The sequence below is a fragment of the Carassius carassius genome, chromosome 24, assembly GCF_963082965.1.
Source record: "Carassius carassius chromosome 24, fCarCar2.1, whole genome shotgun sequence".
Lineage (NCBI taxonomy): Eukaryota > Metazoa > Chordata > Actinopteri > Cypriniformes > Cyprinidae > Carassius > Carassius carassius.
In genome coordinates this window covers 3,475,274-3,500,183 of record NC_081778.1, presented here as the reverse complement: position 1 = coordinate 3,500,183, position 24,910 = coordinate 3,475,274, and the positions used below count along the sequence as shown (strand labels likewise).

The window sequence follows — 24,910 nt, the reverse complement described above, 5'->3', positions numbered from 1 at the left end:
ACACACACACACACACACACACACACATATGCATATAACTTTTTTAACCATTTTATTTAGAAACATCTAAATCTAAATCTTGACAGTAATCCAAAATAGGCTAGTTAAGAATAAATTGATATCCAATAATATGCTGAGCACCGCTTAATTAAATGATAGAGCAATTTTTGATCATGCATTGTCATATATTCGCCCTTCCCAAAGTGAACCGAACATCTGCTGTGGGCTTCTGGTCACCTGTATGTGGAGGAGTTTGCGCGGTGGTCTCTATGCGTGATTGGCTTGTTTTGGGTCGAGGGGGGCATCCATTGAAGAATTGGTGTTGGTCATCGTGGAGGGGAGAGTGATTGGGAATCACGTGGACTTGACCGAAACAGAGAGAGAAAGAGAGAGAGAGGGGGTCGAGCACGAGAAGCATCATCAGTTCAGAGCAGTCACCGAAACACTGAGAGGTCACCTGGAGAACCCGGATTAACCTAAACACCCCACACTGAGCAGCAGGACGAGCACATAGAGCAGGCGAAGAGAGGGAGCCATGGCAGAGGGTATGTGTCTTGATTTGAGAAGTTCTGGTCCTCTTCCTGAAGGTACAGTAGGCCTTCTTCAAGGTGTTGCTTGTTTAGGAGACGCGGGGTTGGGGTCCACGCAATGTCTTCAGGTTTCTTCTTCTCCTTCTGCCCCACTCCCTCGTGTTCGCCTCTGAGTGAGGGTTTCGTGGAGCTCCTCTTTGTTTCACCTGAGGACTGAGTTGTGAGAGAGTTTTCATGAGACTTTCGGGATGTTTTTGACCTGCGCTGCTCGAGCGTGGATTTCAGTTTTACTCCACGACTATCAAGCTGAAGTAGCAAAGAGTAGACAGGAGTGTGTTCTGCGACGGGTTTGATCTGGAAAAGTCTCCATCACTTTGCACCTTAAGATCCAGCATGTGTTGCCATTGAGACAAGAATGTTGTTTTTTTTTTTGAATCTTTTTTTATATGAAATGTTTTTTTTTATTATTATTATTGATATAGGCCTGTTAATTATTCCCAGCGCTATGTTCTGATCTTGATTTAATAATAATAATAAAAACGATTATATATTGTCATTGTTATTAGGCTATTATTTATAAGTAAAAGAGCAGTTGTTTTATCAGCACAATATTAGTGCAATTCGTAACTATTTTGCATTTTGGTGAATTGAATTAATTGCGTATTTTTTTTCCCCATTGAACACAAAATATAGAAATAATTTTAATAATTCTTCAACAGAGTTGTAGCAATTGCGCAAGTGTACGTGTTAATAGTAAATATGCGCAAATAGGCTATGTTTTTATTTGTAACCTTGGTTTGTAGTTATTTGCCACAAAATTAAAAATAAATGGCTAACCATATTCTGCTTAAAAAATTGAAATGAAGTTAAAGTGAACTGTTTTAATATAGGGTATGATTTATTGTGAAATCATTTAAAACAAGCACTGTTGTTAGGTATGTTATTTCGGCGCCAATTATGTTATAATGTAACTTTCTAATGCATGTTTTTCTTACATTCGGATTTGGAGATTTCACAGTTGAATAGACATGCCTACATTTATATATGTTCTCGTTTGTCTTGTGCCGGTGATGGTAAATGTAGATGGTTTTGCAGGAGGCTGTCCGAAAGCGGAGGAGGAGGAGGAGGACCCTCAGTCGTTCCACGGCGAGGGCGTGTGCAAGTGTTTCAATGTTCGGATGGGCTTCGGGTTCCTGTCCATGAGCACAAGAGATGGTGTGCCTTTAGAAACTCCAGTCGATGTTTTCGTCCATCAGGTATGTGTTCAGAAGCATGTCAATGTCAAGTAATTTCCCTAAACGCCATTATGATCAGATGAATGTAGTGCTGAAATTATGTACTTTAGGATCACCCTGGTACCTTTCAAAAACAAAACAAAAGAAAGTGATTTTTGGATTATTCCAGAAATTAATCTCTGTGACCAACAAAAGTTTATTATTCTTATACACATTATTCTTCACAAAATAACAACTTTTCTATAAGTAAAGCTACAAATAAAAAGCTAAATGAAATCCACCAGTCACATTAATTCAGCTCCTCCACCGCTGGCAGATCTTAATTACCCATCCAAAATTAAAAGCAGTAAAAAAAAAGGTATAGCAGCAAATCATGGCATCTGAAAAAAAAAAAAAAAAAAAAAAAAAAAAAAAAAAAAATATATATATATATATATATATATATATATATATATATATATATTTTTTTTTTTCATTTTGAATTAAGTTTCTTTTCCTTAGTCCATTGGTGGATATTTGTTCTTCTGAATCATAAACTAATTTCATTTTGATCAGTTTCATAGAGACAAGACTTATGTTGTTTTGCTTCTCAAGTCAATGCATCATGATTTAAGAGTCTCTAGACATTTGCAGCGTGATCAGAAAAAAAATTGTTTGTTAGTTTTTTGTAAAATACATTAAAAACTAATTGAGATCCATATGTGGCATTTTCACATTTTTGAAGTGTTTATAAAACAACAGATTGTGTGCTCCATAGATATTTACAATTATAGAAAATATTGAGGAAATTTCAATTTATTCCCACAATTTGGTCTTAAAGAAATCTTAAATTTGCCTAAAACCTGAAGAAATCCCAGTTTTAACAACAGGTTTTAAACCAAAACCTTAAAAACAGTAGACTTAAAGAAAATGGAACCAGAAGTGTTAATTTGTTTCTGGGATTTTCCTGTATTTCAACTCTATTTGCATTGACCTCATTTCCCATTTACTTGTTTTGTTTTGTTTTGTTTTGGAAAGCCAACACCTGAAACCTAAAATCACTTATAGCTCTTAAATGACTGAAACCATGATTCCTGATTGTCCGAGCACTAGTCATACAGCATCGCTCCAAAGTGTTTGAACTTCTGCAGTAATTGTTCCCATGTAAGTGTCATGTCTTAAAACAACAGTCTGTCCTGTCAGCAATTGCACCTTCAAGGAAGCCCCTTTTAAGCTTGTTTCCTGCCGTAAAGTCATTAGCTAGATACGTGTATGCTTTTGAAGCAGCATTTAGGAACCGGTTTTCATTGAGGTGACCAACTGGGTGGCCATTTGTATCCCAGAAACCTGCTGTGACTATACAGCTCCGAATGTTTTTATTAGTTTTTTTTTTTTTTCATCCGGCACATTTAGCACACCACAGTGTTCTCTTAAAGGGTCACTCCACCCATTTGCATTAAGAGGTCCATTGTTAGAAAACCAGTCATACTATTGAATGGTTGTGCAACATTCTCTCATTTTCCCTGAGACGAGAGAAATCGTCTCAAGGTTACGTATGTAACCCTAGTTCCTTGAAGGAACGAGACGCTGCGTTGAAACGCTTTTGGGGAACGTCCCTGACGAGACCGACTCTGAATATCGTGTGCAATCAGTCCATCGGAAAGGCGTGACGTCACGGGCGGGGTGACGTAGCGACCAGGAAGCTATAAAAGCACGTGCCGTGCAGCTGGCTTCAGCTTCGAGTAGGGAAGCAAGCGCCGGCAGGGGTGCTGGGAGTATGGCTCTGCGACGCAGCGTCTCGTTCCTTCAAGGAACTAGGGTTACATACGTAACCTTGAGACGTTCCTTTTCAGGAACTCGAGCTGCGTCGAAACGCTTTTGGGGAACGATGTGCCCACGCTGCCAGACTTCCAAATCCCTGCCTAGTGTGTAGTCAAAAGAGCACAGCTAAGACGAGAGAACAGAAGAGCCCGGCGTGGCTCGCATGTCAAGATCGTAAAATCGGACAAATGTGGAGGGCGTGGACCACCCCGCAGTGTTGCAGATGTCCAAGAGGGACACACCTGCTGAGAAGGCATTGGAGGCAGCCATACCCCGAGTAGAGTGAGCCTTGGCCCCCAAAGGAGGGGGAAGACCAGAGGACTCATAGGAGACGTTGATAGCCTCGACTATCCAACGACTAAGGGTCTGCTTGGTGGCAGGAGAACCCTTGTTAGAAGGATCGTAGCAAACAAGCAATTGATCTGATTTTCTCCACAGGGCAGCTCTGTGGACGTATGCGTCCAGTGCTCGCACTGGACACATACCGTTTAGCTTCTCTTGGTCTGGCTCCCGAAAGGGAGGAGGACAGAAGGCCTGCAGTACAATAGGTTGTGGTGTAACAGAGGGAACCTTCGGAACGTAACCCGCTCGAGGGTATAAGAATGCTTTGGCCATACCAGGGGCAAAGTCTAAGTAAGTAGGGGCCACCGAAAGGGCCTGAAGATCTCCAACTCTCTTTAGAGAGGTGATTGCCAGTAACAGGGCAGTTTTAAGTGTCAGATGTCTATCTGAGATATCTTGTATTGGCTCGAATGGAGCTTTACAAAGAGCCTGGAACACGGGATCGTACTGGAGGTCTCAGCCTCAGCGCACCGCGGAGGAAACGTGTAACTAGGGGGTGTCTACCCAATGACTGACCATTGAAAGGGACGTGGAAAGCAGCTATGGCCGCCACGTAAACCTTTAAGGTGGAGTGGGATAACCCCGCAGAGAGCCTGGCTTGTAAAAACTCCAGAACTGTACCAACTGGGCAGTCTGCTGGGTCAAGCTGGCGGTCTCTGCACCATGAAGTGAAGAGCTTCCACTTCAGGGCGTACAGTTTCCTCGTAGAGGGAGCTCCGGATTGGAGTAGGGTCTCAACAACCTCGGTTGAGAGACCAGCTGCTAACAGCTGTGCCCCCTCAGGGGCCACACCCACAGCTTCCACAACTCCGGGCGAGGGTGAACTATCGTGCCCTGCGCCTGTGAGAGTAGGTCTGTCCTGATCGGTATCTCCCAAGGAGAGCCGTCGAGGAGCGAGACTAGATCTGAGAACCATACTCGGCCCGGCCAGAACGGGGCTACTAGTAATAGACGGGCCCCGTCCCGGCGTACTCTCGCCAGAACTCCCGGGAGCAGAGCGATAGGGGGAAAAGCGTACAGACGAAGCCTCGGCCAGGTCTGTACCATAGCGTCCAGTCCCAGAGGAGCTGGATGAACTAGAGAGAACCAGAGGGGACATTGCGATGTCTCCTGAGTCGCAAAGAGGTCCACCTGGGCTGTGCCAAATACTCTCCATATCTGCTTCACCACCTCGGGTAGAAGCATCCATTCCCCGGGCCTCGGCCCCTGTCTCGACAGTATGTCTGCTCCCACATTCAATCTCCCAGGAATATACACTGCTCTGATCGAGAGGAGTTTGCCCTGGGACCACAGAAGGATCTGGTGTGCCAGCTTGTAAAAGGGGCGCGAACGCAGACCCCCCTGGTGATTGATATAAGAGACCACTGATGTGTTGTCGGTGCGCACCAACACATGGTGACCTCTCAGGTCTGGGAGGAAATATTTCAATGCTCGATAGACCGCTAGTATCTCTAGGCAATTGATGTGCCATGTTAGATGGCGACCACTCCACAGACCGTGGGCAGGGTGGCCGCTCATGACCGCACCCCAACCGGTGAGGGACGCATCTGTCGCTAGCGTTACACGGCAACAAGGAACTCCCAGCACCGGGCCCTGATTCAAGAACCAAGGTTTCCTCCACATGTCTAAGGCACGAAGGCACCGCCGCGTGACCTTGATAACTCGAAGTGGATTTCCCCTCGGGGAAAAGCCCTTGGACTTGAGCCACCACTGTAGGGGTCTCATGTACAGCAGGCCAAAAGGTATCACGTTGGACGCAGCTGCCATCAGCCCTAACAATCTCTGGAATTGTTTGACAGTGAGTGACTGGCCTTCTTTGACTCTCTCGACTGATGTGAGGATCGACTCGATCCGAGCAGGAGACAAGCGTGCCTGCATCGTGGTCGAATTCCACACTACGCCTAGATAGGTGGTTCTCTGAACTGGAGAAAGTACATTCTTCTTGGCGTTTAGTCTCAAACCCAGCTCCCCCATGTATGCGAGAACGACATCTCGATGTCGAGCCGCCATCTACTCTGATTGAGCAAGGATCAACCAATCGTCGACATAATTTAGAATGCGGATGCCCTGCATACGGAGGGATACCAGAGCCGCATCCATACATTTCGTGAACGTGCGGGGTGAGAGTGCGAGGCCAAAGGGAAGTACTCGATATTGATAAGCTTTGCCCACGAAAGCGAACCTCAGAAACTTCCTGTGTTGTGGAAGGATGGATATGGAAGTATGCGTCTTCGAGATCTATTGTGACAAACCAGTCCTCGGATCTGATTTGAGCTACAATCTGTTTGACAGTGAGCATTTTGAACTTCAGTGACATTACTGAGAGGTTTAGATGACATAAGTCTAAGATCGAACGCAACTCCCCATCCTTCTTTGGAACTATGAAATACCGGCTATAAAACCCGGACTCCCTGACTAGAGGAGGGACCACCTCGATGGCCTCCTTCCTAAAAAGGGTATTCACTTTTTGTTCCATAACCAGAGCCTGCAGGAGGCCGACTATTGTCTTTCCACTGTGCGCAGGACCCATTGAGATACATTGGCAGTAGTTTCCACGCTGCTAGCTAATGTACTACGGGAATCAGTCTCTCGAGACTGATCTCTGGAGTAAGAGACCCCCGAAGGGGAGGCGAGCATCCCAGCTCCGCTACGCTCACGGGCGGAAATAACTGAGTAGTGCTCGCTGGAGGCCGCTGCACCCTGAAACTCCGGCAGGGTTGGCAGACCCACCTCCCGAGGGCACTGAGGTGAGACGGGCACCGTGTAATGAGGTGGACACCGCTCTACCCCAGTAGGGGCTGCCCTCTGTAGTCATGACTGTTTGTACGCGGAGGGGGCTGCTCCCGCCCAGCAGTCCCTCCCCCTAACTTCATGAGTCAAATAACTGTCATTATATTCCTCAGAATTTAATGAAATCAAACAATCAGACAAGTAAACACGGTCTAGATTGTGATAAAGTACTCATATAGTGATATATTGACTTCTCAGAGTCATATTCCTCAGAATTTAAAAATAATCAAACAATCAGACAAGTAAACACGGTCTAGATTGTGATAAAGTACACATTGAAGTGATAGAACCAACTCCTGCTTATTAAATGGAGTTAAAATAACCAGACACGCGGTCGGGTATGGAAAAATTCACATCAAAACTGAAAATGATGTAATACACGCGTTGCCTCGACAGTGCGCGAATAGCTTAGTCACACAAACAATATTAATCCCCTCGGAGATTAAATAGCTGCTCACTAACGCTGCCCGTAATGACACTGTTTGTTTTATACTGTGCTTATGCAACTGTGTTTGTTCAACTACAAGCTCGCCGACGCCCTCCGTGTCAATCTCCTCGGAGAAAGAAAGGCAGAGCGTCAAGCCCGACGCTCGGGGGGAAGAGCCGAAGCTCGGGCTTCCAAACCCCGGAATCAGGCAGATCTGGTGGGAACGGTAGGAGATAAGGACGTGCCCGTCTCCATACCTTCCAGCAGATCGATCTGCGAACCCAACGAATGCCGGCGCGGCTTCGCCTCGGCGAAAGCGGAACCGGCATCGCGAGGAACGCTTGCGAAGGCTCACTTCTCGAAGAGAGCCCTGCGGGATCGAAGCGTCCGCATTGGCATTCGTTCACAATGCGGGCAGTCGGCCCCCTCGAGAGCCGACTCAGCATGCTTCGATTCCAGGCAAGCCACGCACAAACTGTGTGTATCCCCACTCGTAATGTAGCGAGGGCAGGGAGGAACACACAATCTATAACGTGGCTTGGAATCGCCCTTCATATGTTAGGTCTTTTGCTTTTGTTTTGGCATATTGAGCTGTTTTAGCGATCTTTTAATGGCTAAGGGACAGACAACAATAAATAGGACCAACAGGACAAACTTTGACATGCACACACAGAGCGCTTGCTGACAGATTCGAAGCTGAAGCCAGCTGCACGGCACGTGCTTTTATAGCTTCCTGGTCGCTACGTCACCCCGCCCGTGACGTCACGCCTTTCCGATGGACTGATTGCACACGATATTCAGAGTCGGTCTCGTCAGGGACGTTCCCCAAAAGCGTTTCGACGCAGCTCGAGTTCCTGAAAAGGAACCACTATTTACCTTTTTCACTTCCTCCTACAATGACGCAAAAATCGTCATTTGACGTCATTGTAGGAGGAAGTGTAAAAAGGGTGGATTTCTGTAAAGACTACAAGCACAAGTAGTCTGCCCATAGGGGGTTGTACCTAATGCGCTAACAGACCTATCACACATCAGTGCCCGTGCGTTTGATTTCACCGGGAGAAACTTGGAGGAAAATACTGATTTTTCAGACGGATGCATTGGGGAGGATTTTGATTTAGATGAAGTTATGTTTGAAACGGATGTTCGTGGCTACCTTTATGAGCCACAGTACAGCGACGAGCAGCTAAAAAAACATGAAAAGCGTCAAACTAACACAGTAAAACATGGTTGATTTACATCGATAATAGCAAACTTATATATAACTTTTAGCTAAGTGTCTAACGTTACATTATTACGTTACATACTAACTTTACTTACTCATTTATTGACAAGTGTAACGTTAGTTACTGAGGCAGACACATTAAAACAACAAGCGAGCAAAACATACAAGATATTTAGTTTGTAAACAGAAAAATCATAGGAGATGTGTTTCTTTACAGCAGACGACTATGTCAGTGTGTGTTCTCAGTAGCCACTAGCTGCTAATAGAGTCTAGTCAGAAATAACTTTACCTCCAGGCAAATGCGTTTAGTGCTGCTAGAGCTGGTGGTTCCCGACGTTCCTGGCTTTTCGTCGTCGTCGTCTGGCAAGGAAAATACTGAAGGAATTGCGTTTTTCAAAAGCGCGGGTCTCTTCAATCCTAGGGGGTTAGGCGCATAATCTTCGGGCTTGAAATGTAAACTGCATACCGTCTGATTTTTTAGTGCTTCAAGTGTTGTGTCCTCACCGAACTTAGGGTTATTGATAACGTTAGCCCGTAGCCACTTTTTGCACAAGTCTGTATCTTTCGGGAATCTGTGAATACTTTTCCTTGTTCTTGAACAACATCCCGGTACTATGCAAGTGCACACCATTTTGTCACAAAAACATTAATTGGGTCGCAAAATAACTCTTCACAACAAATTGTGCCAAATAATTTACAATCGGTAGCGTAGAGGAGAGCTCAACTATAATCCACATTGATGGGCGGAGTAGTGGGAGTGGCTTGCGGAGCTGAGCATTGCAATGCACTATGGGGATTGTTGTCTACAGTCCACAAGCTCTAAAAAGTTATTTTCTGCCTTTTATAGGCCCAGAAGGACCAAAAAAAAAAAAATGATACTATTCTACTACATATATGACCCACTTTCAATACACATTCATGTCTCCACGGTTGGAATGACCTTTAAACAACACATTGGGAGTAGCACTGGGCATGTAGTACATCTTCTGTGTTGTTGTAGAAGCTTTTAGCTGTGAGTCTGTCAGTGACCAAGCTTTAGATTTGTAAAGTGGTTGATTGGGGTTTTCAGTAGACAAAGCCAAAGCTAGATGGCTGATATAATACCATTATTTATGGAATACAGCTTAATTATGCATTTGCAAAATTGAGGTTAAGTGAACATTTATTTAACACTTAATTAAAAGGCTCAAATAAAAACCCAAAATGTCTGACTTACATTGACAACGGGGAGTGATCAGTTCTCTCGAAATGGTCAGCTCTTGGCCTGGTGTAGCATATATATCATTCATTCATGATCCACGTGCTGCACACGCTTGGTCGTAACAGCGGGTCTCAGATACACAACATTAACTCTGCTGCTCTCTGTGAGAGCAGACAAAAGAAAGAGAGCAGGACGGATCCTCTCTGTCTTTGTGGACTTTTGCTTCCTGTTTTGTCACAACCCGCTTGCTTGTGATTTCTCCATCACATGTGTGACTGTCACAAATGGATCATGCATGCTCCCTTCATAGGGTTTTACTGTAGGAAGATGCTTTTGAGCATCAGTGGACATCGGTGGGAGGAAGGGAAGTTGGGGGTTGGGGGGGTCACATGTGTCTAGGGAAATAGGTTAACGGTCACTTTGACCGACACACAATGGAAGAATTTGGAAGGGAACACTGCATCTGCCACAACATAGCTGTGAACTGATGTTTCCACAAAACATTCATAACTACAGATCCTCTTGGGCTCCAGCGTGGCCTTTTACATCACATCTGTATGAACATCTGTAAAACTAGTCCTCTATGGCCAAATCTGATGATCCACTGAAAGTGTGCTTGAGACATTGGTGGTATTTCTTAAAATCACATATTAAACACTCAGGAGATGTGCAATAAAACAGATTTCTCCTTCATTATCAGTTTTCAACTAAATATTGACATAAACTATGTACTTCATAAACTGATTTATGGTATCAGTTGAATATTTCTTTTTTTAATATTACTTTATTCATTTCTACATTACAGTAATGAAAATGATATGTTTTGCACAACTGTAGGCTGACAATTGCAGGATTGAGATAAAAATGCATTTCACGGTCACTGGTGCTGAAAATCTTAGTGGTCATATGCAATATATAATTTCTGTACTTTCTAAATCTGCTCATTGTGTTCATCAATATTTATGCATTTGTCAGATGTTTTTATACAAAATGAAAAGGTCCACATTTACATGATCAGTTATATCATCACTATAAGGCCTGCAGTGCATTTGCTTCATGACATCACATTGCTGCCATTGTTTGGTGCCAGATGAATATGAAATGCAATGCATTCATTTTTATGCATGAATAAAATGCCATTCTGTGCAGATGGTAGATTTCTAACATCCGGGATACTGTAAATTACAGGATAGCATCTGTGTCTGTGAATGTGGCCTGTGAAGGCTTTCACCATAAAATGAAATTGTCATTAACCCAACTCATCTTGTTCCAAACACATGAATATCTTTCTTTTGTTAAACACATAAGGTGAATTTTTAGGACTGTTAGTCACTCTGTTCCATGCAAAGATGACAAATGGGCACAGAGTGCTTTCAAGCTTCGAAAAGGACATAAAAGTGTCCATGCAAGTCTTATTCTGTATTTCAAGACTTCTCAAGCCACATGACAGCTTCGTGTGATGAACTCATTCAGACCAGATTTGTTAAAAAACTTCTGAGGAAATGAATTGAAAAGATCTAATTAATTAGTCAAGTCAAGTGAACTTTATTGTTGTTCTGCCATATGTGGAGACATATAGATGAATGAAATGTCATGCCTCACAAGATCACGGTGTTATGAACCTACATATAACTTATACTACATACTTTCCATAAGGCTTAGACATATACTATAGATATTTATACACAGAACAAACGTACAGAATACAGAGCATAGAGACTTCAGGGCAAAATCTGTGCAATATGAAAAAAAGAGAGAAATATGATTAAAGTAACTGGTGCACATTGAGGAAAGACAAGAGTATAACCAAGATTAACATTGCTTCATTTCTCATTAACTACTTACATTCTTTTAATGTGTTTTTGCATCCTTTTTACATTTATGCATTTGACAGACATTTGACAGTACGTTGCATTCAGGGTGTAGATTATAAACAGATGCATTCCCTAGGATTCAGACCCATGAGCTTGGCATTGCTAGCAGCTTGCTCTACTGTTTGAGCATTGGGAAAGCCATTTTTAATTTGAAGCCTGAAAGCTACACTTACACTTCATTGTAATTTGCACAGAAAGAGTCACAATTAAACAGGAGTAAAGACAGCTCTTTTTGTCTGTATTTTGATGTAGATATAAATGTAACAGATTATCGAAAAAGAGAAGAAAAAAAGGGTTGGAACTTGGTTTATCCATCAGTGACTGATTTTGAGATGTGAGTGTTTAAGTTGTTACTTTTTAAATAAATAAATAAAATCATGCATGGATGAAACATTCGCAAAAAGAACAATAACATGCATTTAGAAAACAAACAGGATAGAAGAATTCCTTGTTTTATTCTCCATGGAAGAGAGAAAGAATGATGAGAGTGTGAGTTAATGATGGGTGAACCATTCCTTTAGATAATTCACTCAGGTGCTCATTTACACTGCAACGGGAGCTCATTCTTCACAGGGGAACATGTGAAGAATGAGCCCTAACCCTAACACTTTTTTGCTTAAATAGTGTTACGCAGTAACACAAACACTGATGATAACAGATGTTTCGTATTTCCAAACTAACAGCCAGTTCTTGTGTTCTGTTTGTATAATTACGTTATTCTTTGGTCTAGTGACTTTACTGACATTGTCCTTCCCTGCCTCTCTCAGAGTAAACTGCACATGGAGGGTTTCCGCAGTCTGAAGGAGGGCGAGGCGGTTGAATTCACCTTCAAGAAGTCCTCCAAGGGTCTCGAGTCTCAGCGTGTGACGGGTCCTGGAGGAGCTCACTGTCTGGGCAGCGACAGGAGACCCAAAGGCAAGAGTGTCCAGAAACGCCGGCCCAAAGGAGACAGGTCAGTTATCTCAGAGCTGGTAACTCTTCAAAAGGAAATTCTGGAAGAGCACTTCATTTGCAGCGCTAATGTTCATGGGTTCAGTTCCCAGGGAACACACATACTGGTAAAAAAGAGTAACTGTAAGTTGCTTTGGGTAAAACCATCTGCTAAATGCGTAAATGTTAGAACATTTTAATAATCTAAAAAACCTTTCCACTAGGAAGAACTATGTATGCAATGGAAAGATTTAAGGTTTTTCACAGAACCATCAGAGCCAATAAAAAATAACTTTTTTACTAGTGTTATTCATTAACAGATTAAGACTAAATGTCTAATATGTATATCAGTGCCTCTTTGAAATGTAATCTCTTTATTGCTATTCTGTCAGTGTATTTTATGTGCACATGAAACAAAATGTCATGTAAATGAAAGTTTTAGAACAACCTGATTAGCATTTGTTGTGCATGTAAACACACTCAGTCAATGTTTTATATTACAGGTAGAATTAATCCTTTAGGTGACGATTGGTGACTTTTTACTCTGATCTCTCCGAAAATGTGGTTTGGTCCTCTCACCCCTTCCCCCTCCTCTGACTTTGGTTAGGGCTGCATGGATGTGACCCGGATCAATAACTTGTTTAAAGCGCCTGGTCACTGATGCATTTATACCTGATGGATCCTGAGGCTGCTGTTTACAGAGAGGACTCAGTATTTACATCTGAAACACTTGAAATATTAACTGCAGGGAAGCAGTTGTAGAAGAGTGAGGAAAATATTTCATGCTGTTTTTGCTCCCTGGAGCCAAACAGTACCAAAACAAACCTTTCTCAGCTCTCGGTGCGATTGGAAGGTAGAGGCGTATGGTTTAGCCCATCAGTCAGTCCGGTCTGATCACTGTCGACAGGATCAGATCACTGCGTCCTCAGAGGGTCTCTTTGAGGAAACCACATCTGTCCATCATGATTATTCATTCATTTCAGTCGACTCACTGCACTTGTTTTACTGAAACAGCCTTAAAAAAAAAGAAAAAGAAAAAAAAAGACACACTTTATCATACAGATGTTTTTAGACTCTTAATAGCATGTTATATACAATTAAATAATAATGTTTTATAGTTAAAAATTTTATTATATGCAATTACTGTAAAAAATGTGTCATTCAAAACTATTGTATTATTGAAATTTATATTCAAACTTGAATGATATTGTTTTAAATATAGTTGTATTTACACATTTGTAATGATGAAGTGACATTTGAGCACATTTAAAATATGTTTATTTTTAATATAAGACCAAATAATGCACTACAGTTAAAATTATAATTATGTATTTTACATGTGCTTAAGCATGTTAATCAGTATCAAAATAAGTGTGCATCTTTAAACCACAACAAAAGATTTTTAAAACATGATTTAAAATGTACATTAAGTAAAACTTTTAATATGACATTATTTTATGCACGAATAGAGTGACATTATTACAAAGTGCACTTAAAAAAAAAAACCCTGTACTTAAGTGGGTACTAAAGAAGTATGAAAATGTCTCTTTAAGTACACTTAAGTGTCCAATTACTTTATTAATGTGGTCTACAAGTACAGTTTTAAAAAAAATTGATTTGAAGAAGACTACACGTGCACATTCAGTACAATTAAACACACTTTTGTTTCACAAGGAGAGCTGAATGTTTGACTTCAGGATGCAGAGGAGAAAACGCTGCAGTTTATTTAATTGATAACAGATGAAGGTGCCCAAGAGAGATCAGGGGTCAGGATTGCCATGGAAACTGCATGTGTTTAGGGACTGGGTGGGGTGTTTGGACTGCATAAGGTCATAGTTCATAGGTTGCTGCTGCAGTTTTTTCAAACAAAGGCCGTGATTTCCTTCTGCACGCTTGGCCTGCTGTCTGTCCGTGCTGCGTGATGAAGGCCTCGGGTCAGTGCCTGTAAACCACCAGAAGTCTCTCTAGTGTCCCCCAGAAGTCCCCTGTGCCCTGCGGTCACCCACATGACCTCAGCTGAGTGGACATCAATGCAGCAGCCACTGCCCCATACCAGGCACCCATATGTCACTGCTCCACACATGGCCCTCCTCTAAATAACTGTGTGCACTCTGACAGCCTCGGCATGAATGGACATTCAGGAAAACTGAATACACTTGAATACAATTTTTATTAATTAATTTATTTTAAAGCAATGTTTAAAAGTACAAGAATCTGGACAAAAACATACCTGAAAAAGTAAAACTTTAAATTGTAACTGAGTATTTAAAAAGTACCATAACGAGAGATTTTGTTTTCTCAGTACAACGTGAAATTGGTTTAAATTAGACGGCATAAAATCTTCTGTCAGACAGATATACAAAGGTTTGGTCAAAGTAAGAAATAAAACAAAGCACAATGACTGTAGGTCAAAAAATGCAATCTATCTAGTGCAACAACAATGCAGCATACAGAACTCAAAAAATACAGGCGTCACACCTTCATACCATCCCATTAGTATTCAACTGACTGTCTTCAGATGAACATTGCATATAATGATGACGCTTCAAAGACTACACAGTGAACATGAGGGAAACCCAGACAAGCCCTGCTGATGAATCTGTGTCTTTTTAGGTAAAATGATACAAATGTTATTTTGAACTTGACCGTCGTGTTTGCTTTGTGCAGTTTCTGAAGCTGAGATGTGTGTACTTGATGCATGACAACAAACCTCACTGGTTCTCACATGTCAAAAGCATTTTTGAGCTTCTACTTACCATATGTGCATGAGATAAAATAAAAACGACAAATGTAAGGAGTTCTGTTTTAGTTTTAAAGAGTCAATACTGTTAATTTCTTCAGAAACGCAATCAAGTAAAAGTATAAGATCGGGTTTAAAATTTAAAAGTTTAAATTGTACTTGAATGAAGTGCAAATACCACAAAAATAATACTTAAGTACTGTACATTAATCAGTAAAACCAGTGCTTTAAGTGGCCCAAAAGAGGTGCCGGTACTCTATTATAGCCTATATATATATATATATATATATATATATATATATATATATATAGTTTTTTTTTTTTTTTGATGCCTCCCCTCATCCCCTGAGGTAACAACAACTATATTGAAGGGATTTTATATACAGCAGTCAACAGACGACCTTATAAAAAATAATAAATCCTTTTATTAGTTTGTGGATTTGCTTGAGCTAGAAAGAGCTACTGAACGTAAATAAAATGTGCAAAAGGATTGTGAAAAAATACCCTTAGAAAGAGCTACTGCATTACTTCATTAGCTTGCGTCTGACCTGCAGAGATATCATTCAGGCTTGGTGGGGTGTCAGCCAGCGACTCATCTGATTCTGACCGTGTTGTTTTAGTACTCAGAGTCTGAAGCCAGGAGAGCATATAAAGTGTTGTTCACTGCATTTGAATTTTTACCGAGCCGAGTGTGCGCGTTTCACACACTCTCTCCGATCACGTTGAGTTGTTACTGACAACGGCTAAAGCGACGCATGTGCTTTTCACTTGTGAAACTCAAGGGTGTATGGGTAATGTAGTCTCTGCTCTCGGTGGGACGAATTAGGAAGCGTGCATTGTGAAGGGCGCTCTGAAAAGCAGCAGCGCAGGCAAAGGATTAAAACCTCTATTAAAACAGATGTCCAAATGAGCGTAGCGGTATGCTAAAAGCATGTTCTGGGCACACAGAGAGGTGGCGGTACGCTCAACAGATATATTTGGAAGTGGCGGTACTGAGTACCGGTGCGTACCGGCCCACTTAAAGCACTGAGTAAAACTACTGAAGTATATGTAACACCCCTGAAGTCAGGGTTTTATAAAACACGTCCTGGATTTGATCAGGATTTGAGTCTAACCCTGCTGTAAGTCACTCACATGATATTGTTCATATGGTGATTGTGTTATTAATTTAAGTACGTTTCTTGTTATAATTGTTCGGCAGGTGTTATAATTGTGGCGGTCTGGACCATCATGCCAAAGAGTGCAAGTTACCTCCTCAGCCCAAAAGATGCCATTTCTGCAAAAGTGTCGCACACATGGTCGCCAACTGCCCCGCCAAAGCCCAGCAGTCGTCTCAGGGGTCTCAGGGAAGGTCTAGCGGTGTCGAAGAGGAGAAAACGGAGCACAGTCATTCCCCGTCACCCACCAACTGAGACAGCAGAGGACGGTGGGACCACGCTTGAAAACCAATCATATCACTATACTGGAAAAGAAAAAAAACATGCTAATGCTGCTGTTGGAAATCCCTCAGGTCTATAAAAGCAACAGATGCGAAGAATGTATCTTTTTTTATTAACACTCAGGAATACAGCTGCACTCAGGAATTTCAGTACAATGTTTGGTGTGTTTATACAAGTAATCTCCTATCTCATTAATGCTACGTTTATATGACAACAAAGTACTAAAACAGAAAAGTTTTCAGTTGCGTTTCGCATACAAATGTAGTCAAAACAATGCCCGTTCTCTCGGATCTGTGTAAACTGCTAAAACACTGCATTTTTCATACCAGGCCAGTAGTTGGCGATATCACTTCGTAAAGAAACACTACGCGTCTACTCACCTACATATTCTTCAAGTACTCATGCATATAGACCGAATGCATAATACGTATGCGCATTGTCACTGTTTTTCACAAATTTATGTTTTAGTAGTTTACACAGAGGCGATAACGATATTGTTTTTAAAAAAAATGTGTGCTTTGAAATGTGAAAGTTTGCGTTTTCAGGCTTTAAAAGAGCCATTGTTGTGAACGAACAGCCAAAACGCATAAAAAAATTTCTGTTTTGATTTTAAAACAGCATTGTGTAAACTCCCCAAGTTATTTTTCAAAGTGTTTTCTCTGCTGAGCTCATCTAGGATTGGCGAAAGGAATATACCCAAAGCAAAAGTTTTATTCTAACAGATTGACTGTTCGATGCATGAATGTTTCTTATATTTCTTGATGCTTTTATGAAAAATGTTTTGGTGGTGTGTTGGGTTGTGGGGGGTTTGGCAATTGCCAGTTTTGCAATAGACTCTCCTGATCACCAGGGACCAAATGAATGTTAAACCGCTGCACAGTGCTCCCTTTTATACGTGTCCAAATCTGTCACTAGTGATCTGCGGTTATCTTCAAACAATAACTCAATTTATTAGACATGAAAGTACATAATCAATCACACTTTTATCTCTAAACTTCAGTCTACAGTCAAATCTCGGCTTGATCATATCTTAAATGCTGCTGATCTGTGTGTCTGCTAGCAATATATTTTGTTATTTGTATTTGACAATAGGCCTCAGGGGTTTTCTTGGAGAGAGAAGTTAGTTATTCTTCTAAACAAACCCATTCCTACGTCGATGGTGAAGACATCGGCTCCTTTCTCAAGCTGCCTGTAATGTTTGGAATGTATTTAACAGCCTTTTACTCCCATTTTTCAGGAGCTGAACAACTTATTTAATATACATATATATACATACTGTTTATGTAAACCTATTATTATCCTTTATGCATAGTATTTATTTATAGCAATGTGTTCTGCATCTTCTCCACAACGTAAAAGAGACTCTACCTCAAGTACCTCAGAGTTATTTCAATCATCATGTGCCACGAATCAGCTGATGCAGATGAAACTGGTTTGTGTGTGTTTGTGTTTTATTGCACTGGTTTTGTTACTGAGAAGCATTGTTTTTTTCTCTCTATCTGTGCTGAAGACTGCACTCGGCCTCGTCTTAAAGATTTATGCTTTATTTTTCAGTCACCATTTGACCTATAAATGCCTTTTACTTCACCAGTGTTGAATCATGAGTCTGAAGTATGTCAGATTATATTATTATTATTATATTAGTGTGAGGTAGACATGATTTGTGACACAAATTATATTATTTTATTACAGTTCCATACCATCATAATCATTGTAATTAATGACTTTTCGAGATTTGATCAAACAGGAATGTATATCCAGACTGTTGTGATTGTCTCTTACATAAGATGGAAACATGATATCTAATCCATTCCTTTATGCAATAATATTTAAGTTCCTTTATTTAATAAAAGAAGGAATCCTACAAAGGTTTGCACCGTTTAGACGTGTTCACGCTGTTTTTGACTATCGTGTTGATGTTGGGAATCACTCCTTGAACATTTGAATGTAATGTGAAGTTTTCAATGGTTTTTCATGTAATAAATTTAGTGGAATGTAAGAAAAAGACAGGATGTGACTTATTTTCTCAATATTTTATTTATGCGTAAATTTCCAGCCCTAAAACTGCCTTGAAAATTAAAATATATAAATTATTAATATATAAGTTATGGAAATCTCTATCAACATAATTAGTTTTTATCAGTACAATCTCTATAAAAAGCTACATGTATTCTGATTTAACAGCTACATTAACACTGATTTTCCTCACCATGCAGTCGTTTTTGAACTAGAACAAAAATATTAGTGCGCGCATATTGCCATCTTGATGGTAACTTGACGACTCCAACTCTAGTGCAGCGTCACCTTATGAATATTAATTACGCAATGTGACGTAACGCCCGGTAGTCTTACCTGATTGGCTAAAGGACAGGCGTTGGTAAGTGGGCGCTGGTCAGGCTCGCCAATGAACGAATTTTAGGTCACAAAGAAACGTATAATGGCTTGGGTTATGATTTGGACAGCACAGGACGTGCGCGATCCCGTGACTGTTGCTAATTAATATTCATTAGCAGTGGCTTCGCCTCTACTACAAGCTCTACGGTACCAACATGGCCACTTACTTGACAGTAAACATGGAGTTCTGAGCCATTGTGCTTAATTAAACGTTGCATGACCATGATATTTAGATATTGCATATATCACAACTTTAAAATGCAGCTATCGCGAGTCGCATCTTTTTTAGTCCGGGGGCACAGCGTTTCCCGATCTGGAGCTGTCCTCATTAAAAACGGCTACTGTGTGTCTGCAGTCAGAGACAGCACTGCTCTGCTGTACAGAAGACACGGAGAGCCCTCACAAGCTGTCCAGTAAGCATGTCCTCATAACCACAGGTAATAGCATGCTGTCAGTTTTATAAAGCTCCCTGCATGATTGACAGGTTGGAGTCACTGCACCTGTCCCAGGTGGAACCTGAAAGTGTCCTGGTGAAGATGCTGGCGGCTCCCATCAACCCCTCTGATTTAAACATGATTCAAGGCAAGAGCAATACATTTAATAAATAAACCTTTACCAATGCATTGACTCCTAGTGAGCAAATGCAAGTCTTTACGAGTATGCAGGCAAATTTTCCTCAAAGTCAAATGAAAAAAAAATAATTGCTTAGGAAAGTAAAGGCTGTTTTGACATTTATGCATTGTGATATTATTTTAACAACGTTTTCCTCCAAATTCTCATCACATTACGTGGTCTGGATGATTGTGCTGTTGTTGTTGTTGTTTTAGTTAATTTCAGCAACAACAAATGCTACCATGATGTATAAGTTTTTTTATATAACAAAAAATAAATAATGCATTTGTTAAAAATAATTTTATTACATTTACTCAATCTTTTTTTCCATTGCTTTTTTTTACATCACATAATGAGAACTGAGTGGAAAATGTCATATTTATTTCTGTTAAACCAGGAAACATTGAATTGGATGCAACTTTCAACTCTGATTTTGCACATTCACTGTCTCTTCTGTAACAGGCACATATGCCCTCCTGCCTGAGCTTCCAGCGGTGGGGGGCAATGAGGGTGTGGGCCAGGTCATGGAGGTGGGTGACGAGGTGAAGGCACTCAAGGTGGGCGACTGGGTGATCCCAAGAGATGCCGGCGTCGGTGAGCATTCAGTTTACATTCAGAAGCCTGGTATGGTCAGTCAATCTCTAACAGCCCTGCATTGACCTGCGCAGGAACGTGGAGAACAGCAGCTGTTTTGAAGGCTGATGATCTGGTGACGTTGCCTAAAGACATTCCTGTGCTGTCTGCTGCCACGTTGGGAGTCAATCCCTGTACAGCTTTTAGGATGCTAACAGACTTTGAGGAGCTCAAACCAGGTCGGCAGCACTTAACTCTATCCAAACCACTCATCGTTCAACAGAGGTCTTTACTTAACTCTGTATGTTAGGAGACACCGTCATCCAGAACGCAGCTAACAGCGGCGTAGGACAAGCTGTTATCCAGATCGCTGCTGCTAAGGGCATTCAAACCATCAATGTCATCAGAGACAGGTAAAAATAAACTTAAAGGACTAGTTCACCCCAAAATTAAAATGTGCTCACCTTCAGGCCATCCAAGATGTAGACGATGAACAGATTTGGAGAAATGTAGCATTGCATCACTTGCATTTGTATATATAATTTGTATTGTTTGTGACTTGGTTGGGATTTGTTTGTGGTTTAAGGCCAGACCTGCAGCATCTCTCTGACCGACTGACAGCTCTGGGAGCCACACACGTCATCACAGAGGAGACACTCCGACGGCCAGAAATCAAGGAGCTGTTCAAGGTCTTGCCTACAAGCATATTTCCTTCATCTACAAGTGAACTGTGTGTTATAAAAGCATCATGTAAAATCCTTCTGTAGCTTGAGAGAGATTCTGTATTTTGATGGTGTTCGGGGGTTTGCTTTTAACAGTCGTGTCCTCGGCCTAAACTAGCTCTGAATGGAGTTGGAGGAAAGAGCGCCACAGAGCTGCTACGTCATTTACAGTAAGTGGCTACATTACCGAAACAGAGAAATGAAGATTCAAAAATATCCACCAGCTTCTTTAGTGACCTTCATCCCAAAAGAGTTTTTATAAAGTTCAGAGGGGCCTACTTGGGGGCTCAGAAACATCAAGATGAAATCATGCCTCTCAAAAACGTGAACAAACTTGCATGAACTCGAAAGTACGATTTTTTTGCACAGATTTATCTGTTATACGTCAAACCAAATTGTTTTTTTGAAACTCTTCAACAGTGTAAAGAACTCTGGATGCATGAAACAGCATTGTACCCCTATAATGATAATTAAAATGTAAAAACTGTAAAAGTTTACATTGGTTTATCATGAAAACTGGTTACTGTTTCACCCCTAGTTGGAAGGAGGCCTTCATATCAACTGCTTTTCTAAAGTGTGAACCAAACAAGTCAGCGGTACATTACAAACTTAGATTTGATCTAATAGGACCCTTGATAAGCACTGTGTATGAGGTCTAAATGAACGAATGAGGTGTCTGTGTTCCTCAGAAGTGGAGGGAGTATGGTGACCTACGGTGGGATGGCCAAACAACCAGTCACTGTCCCAGTGGTGAGTTTAACTGCTCTGATCAGACTCGATATCTGCCTTTTTATATAATTCTAGTGGAAGATGAATACAGTCATGCTCCTGTCATGTGGTGCACATAGCAATTATAGAAGTCTGCTGTGTTCTTTAGAGTGCACTGATCTTCAAAGATGTGAAAATAAGAGGTTTCTGGGTGACCCAATGGAAGAGAGACAACAAACACGGTGAGTGTCTCCAGGAAACTGAAGCTTTCTTAAATCGTGCTGTTGTTTGAGGATCAATAGAGTTTAATCTGAAATCCTCTTTGGCACCTTTGGCCTCTTGTAATAGATGAAGACACCTTACGTAGCATGCTGGATGAACTCTGCGTCCTCATTCGTGCCGGGAAGCTGTCGGCTCCAGCTTGCACTGAAGTGAGCCTTCAAGACTTCAGAAAGGCCCTGGAGAACGCCATGAAGCCGTATGTGTCCACCAAACAAGTTTTTGTCATGTGACCCCATTTGAGTGTCTCGCGTACATTCACATGTAATTGTTAAATGTTGACTACTTGCCAAGAAAGACTGCATTTATTTAGTGTCAGGCATCTTGGCAGATTACTGTTGCTATCTCACATGCAGTCAAATGTGTAAATCCTCATATTCATGTTGAAGGCAGATATTGCATTCATTTATTCATAACAGACTGAATAATGAGAAATGACGAAATGTAAAAAAATAAACATTTTGTTAATGATAATAATTAGTTCAACAGTAATAAACAGTAAATGTGCATACAAATACTCTGTGCACTCGATTGAGGTGGATAATGTTTTTTATTCTGTAAGAAAGCATGACAGAAACACTTGTCTAATCAATTCCTGGATGCCTCAACAGATAATGAAAATAATCAAAAATGTTTTGGAGCAGCAAATCATATTATGATTTCAGAAGCATCACGTGACACTTGAGACCAGAGTACTGATGCTGTGATTCGTATTCGTAATCACATGAATACATTTAGAAAGATATACAAATAGAAAACTGTTATTTTTAGCTGTAATATTTCACAGTAGTTCTATTTTTAAATTTATTTATTTAGCAGACACGTTTATCCAAAGTCACTTACAGTTGAGGAATGCAACCATCGATTCATCAAAGTTTACTCTGTATTTTTTGATCAAATAAAAGCAGCCTTGGTGACCAATGATGTCCATGACGAATGCAGATTGAAATGGTCTCAGGTTACACATGTAACCATGCTTCCTTGAGAAGGGCAAAAGGACACTGCTTCTTCTAGTGGACACTATGGGGAATGCCTTGAGCGTGACCAGTGTCTGAAGCATGTGTGAAAACACTCCAGTTTGAGGTCATTAGTGGAGAGCCTGGAAGTATAAGGGGGCACCTGTAATACAAGTCATAGCCTTCTAACAAAGAAGTTAATGTAGACAGGGAAGCCACAGGCGTGGCAAAGAGGGAAAAAACAGTATTGTTCCCCTTATCAGGGAACTATGCATAACCTGAGACGTTCCCTTTTGAATGTGGACTCGTACTGCATTCTCTATGGGACACTATGGGAAACAAATATCCACTCTGCCATGCTGTGAGGTATGTCTGTGAAACAAATGCACCAAAAAGAGTAGGCAAAGCTTACATTGACTCAACAGATAACCAATGACAGTGTAGTAGTGATCTTTCCAACCAAATCATTATGGAATATATTTCTGCTCCATAGACTGATCACAAGGGAAGTCCCATTCTTCCTTCCTTCCTTTGCAGCCCTCACAGACAAAAAATGGAGTTAACATGAGTTAAACAGAGTATATAAAACGTATTACATATGCAGATACAAAAGTCCAGCATCAATAGACACAGAGAGGAGACAAAATAAATGCACAATTATAATCTTACATATTTGTCTCTGGTATTTTCATGATATAAGGCTATTGTATTGTTGATCAGGGCATAACCACGTCTTTCTGGGAGATACAGTCTAGATATTCATGTAGAAGGCTGAAGAACAAGAATGACAAATAAAATGTTTGCAACCATTTCTTGTGTAAATCAAACTCTCAGGGGGTCCAAGCTGTAAGGAGTTCCTTAACTAATCAGGGGAGCGCTCAAACCTGCTTAACCTGGGAAGAGAGCAAGGAAACATACTACTTTAATTCTTTATACCATCGGGGAAAGATATATTGCTTTTTAAACCCTCAGAGAAAGAGACAACTTATCAATGGAAACCATTCTTAACAGGTGCCATCTTTGATAAAACCTCTGTCTAAATAGGGAACCTCAAAGAGAGACTTAACCTACAGAGAGGATTACTTAAAACCCCTTAAATCAGGGGGTGACCGCCCAAGTCCTATCACTTGTAGACCAAAAGGGAGCAAGGAACTCACCTTTCATGTTCATGCCCATAGGAGAGGGACATCTCACTGTACCCAAAGCCATGGGGCAGCCTGTCCTCAGACAGTTACCATCCTTGATGAGGCTGATACCTCAAAAGAAAGTCCGGAGAGAGGCTATCCCTCAAGAAAGTTATAGGTAGACAGCCTAACTTACTGCTCTATAGAGCTGGGATGATACACCTAGATTCCTGATACTCAGATTCAATACTATCATGATCTTAGGGTGCCAATATGATGGTGCCAAAGTTTTCTACAAGTGTCAATTCATAACATCTTTCGGAGTTTCTGAGATTTCAGAAGCATCATATATTGTAGCACTACAAAAGAGTTATTACAAACCCTGAACTTTTATGCTAACACTAGTAAAAACTGCAATGATGACATTCATTCATCATGCTCCATGATTCACGATCTTTGACTGCTTCTTTTATAGTCATGTTTGTATCTACCTTGATTGCATCCAGTCAACATGTTCTTTGGCGTCCTCTTCTTCTTGTCCCGCTGAGTTGTTTCCAAAGAATTAGTTAGCATGATATGTCCAAAGTATGAGAGCCGCTGCTTAGTAATTTTTCATACTAATGATATCTTTGTTTTAACATGCTATAAGATTGTCTTTTTTTGTAACTTTTATTGTCCAAGGCACTCGTAGCATACGCCTCCAGCACCACAGTCTGAAGGCATTAACTATCCTTGTGTCCCCCTTCTTGGTCTTGAGTATCCAGCTTTCACAGTCGTATATGGAGACTGGTAAAATAATTACATTGATTATTCAAGTCTTTGTTGGAATGGTTTTGTCTTTACTTTTCAAGATGTTTGTCATTCCTTGCATCATGTTTCATCCAAGTGCAATTCTTCTGTTGATGTCCGGTCACAAGTCACTGCTACAGAAAGTTTTGGATCCAAGGAAAAGGAAATCTTGTATTGATTCAATTTCTTCATTATCATTATTGTTACATGGACTGTACCGTTG

The 24,910-nt window shown here is 41.0% G+C and overlaps 2 protein-coding genes across 2 annotated transcripts; both read left to right on the top strand.

Annotated features, from left to right (window-relative positions):
• The first annotated feature begins 347 nt into the window (after positions 1-347).
• On the top strand, positions 348-16,754 carry LOC132103552 (protein lin-28 homolog A-like). Its single transcript, XM_059508666.1, has 4 exons — positions 348-545; positions 1,626-1,786; positions 12,189-12,373; positions 16,293-16,754. Exons 1-4 carry the CDS (start codon positions 536-538, stop codon positions 16,501-16,503), a joined length of 567 nt encoding a protein of 188 aa, XP_059364649.1. The 5' UTR covers positions 348-535; the 3' UTR covers positions 16,504-16,754.
• Positions 16,755-19,058: 2,304 nt separating this feature from the next.
• Positions 19,059-22,076, top strand: mecr (mitochondrial trans-2-enoyl-CoA reductase). Its single transcript, XM_059508664.1, has 10 exons — positions 19,059-19,337; positions 19,409-19,506; positions 19,999-20,130; positions 20,205-20,348; positions 20,420-20,522; positions 20,696-20,798; positions 20,928-21,001; positions 21,521-21,581; positions 21,709-21,781; positions 21,888-22,076. The coding sequence occupies exons 1-10, from the start codon at positions 19,141-19,143 to the stop codon at positions 22,049-22,051; spliced, it is 1,149 nt and encodes a 382-aa protein (XP_059364647.1). The 5' UTR covers positions 19,059-19,140; the 3' UTR covers positions 22,052-22,076.
• Positions 22,077-24,910: the final 2,834 nt, after the last annotated feature.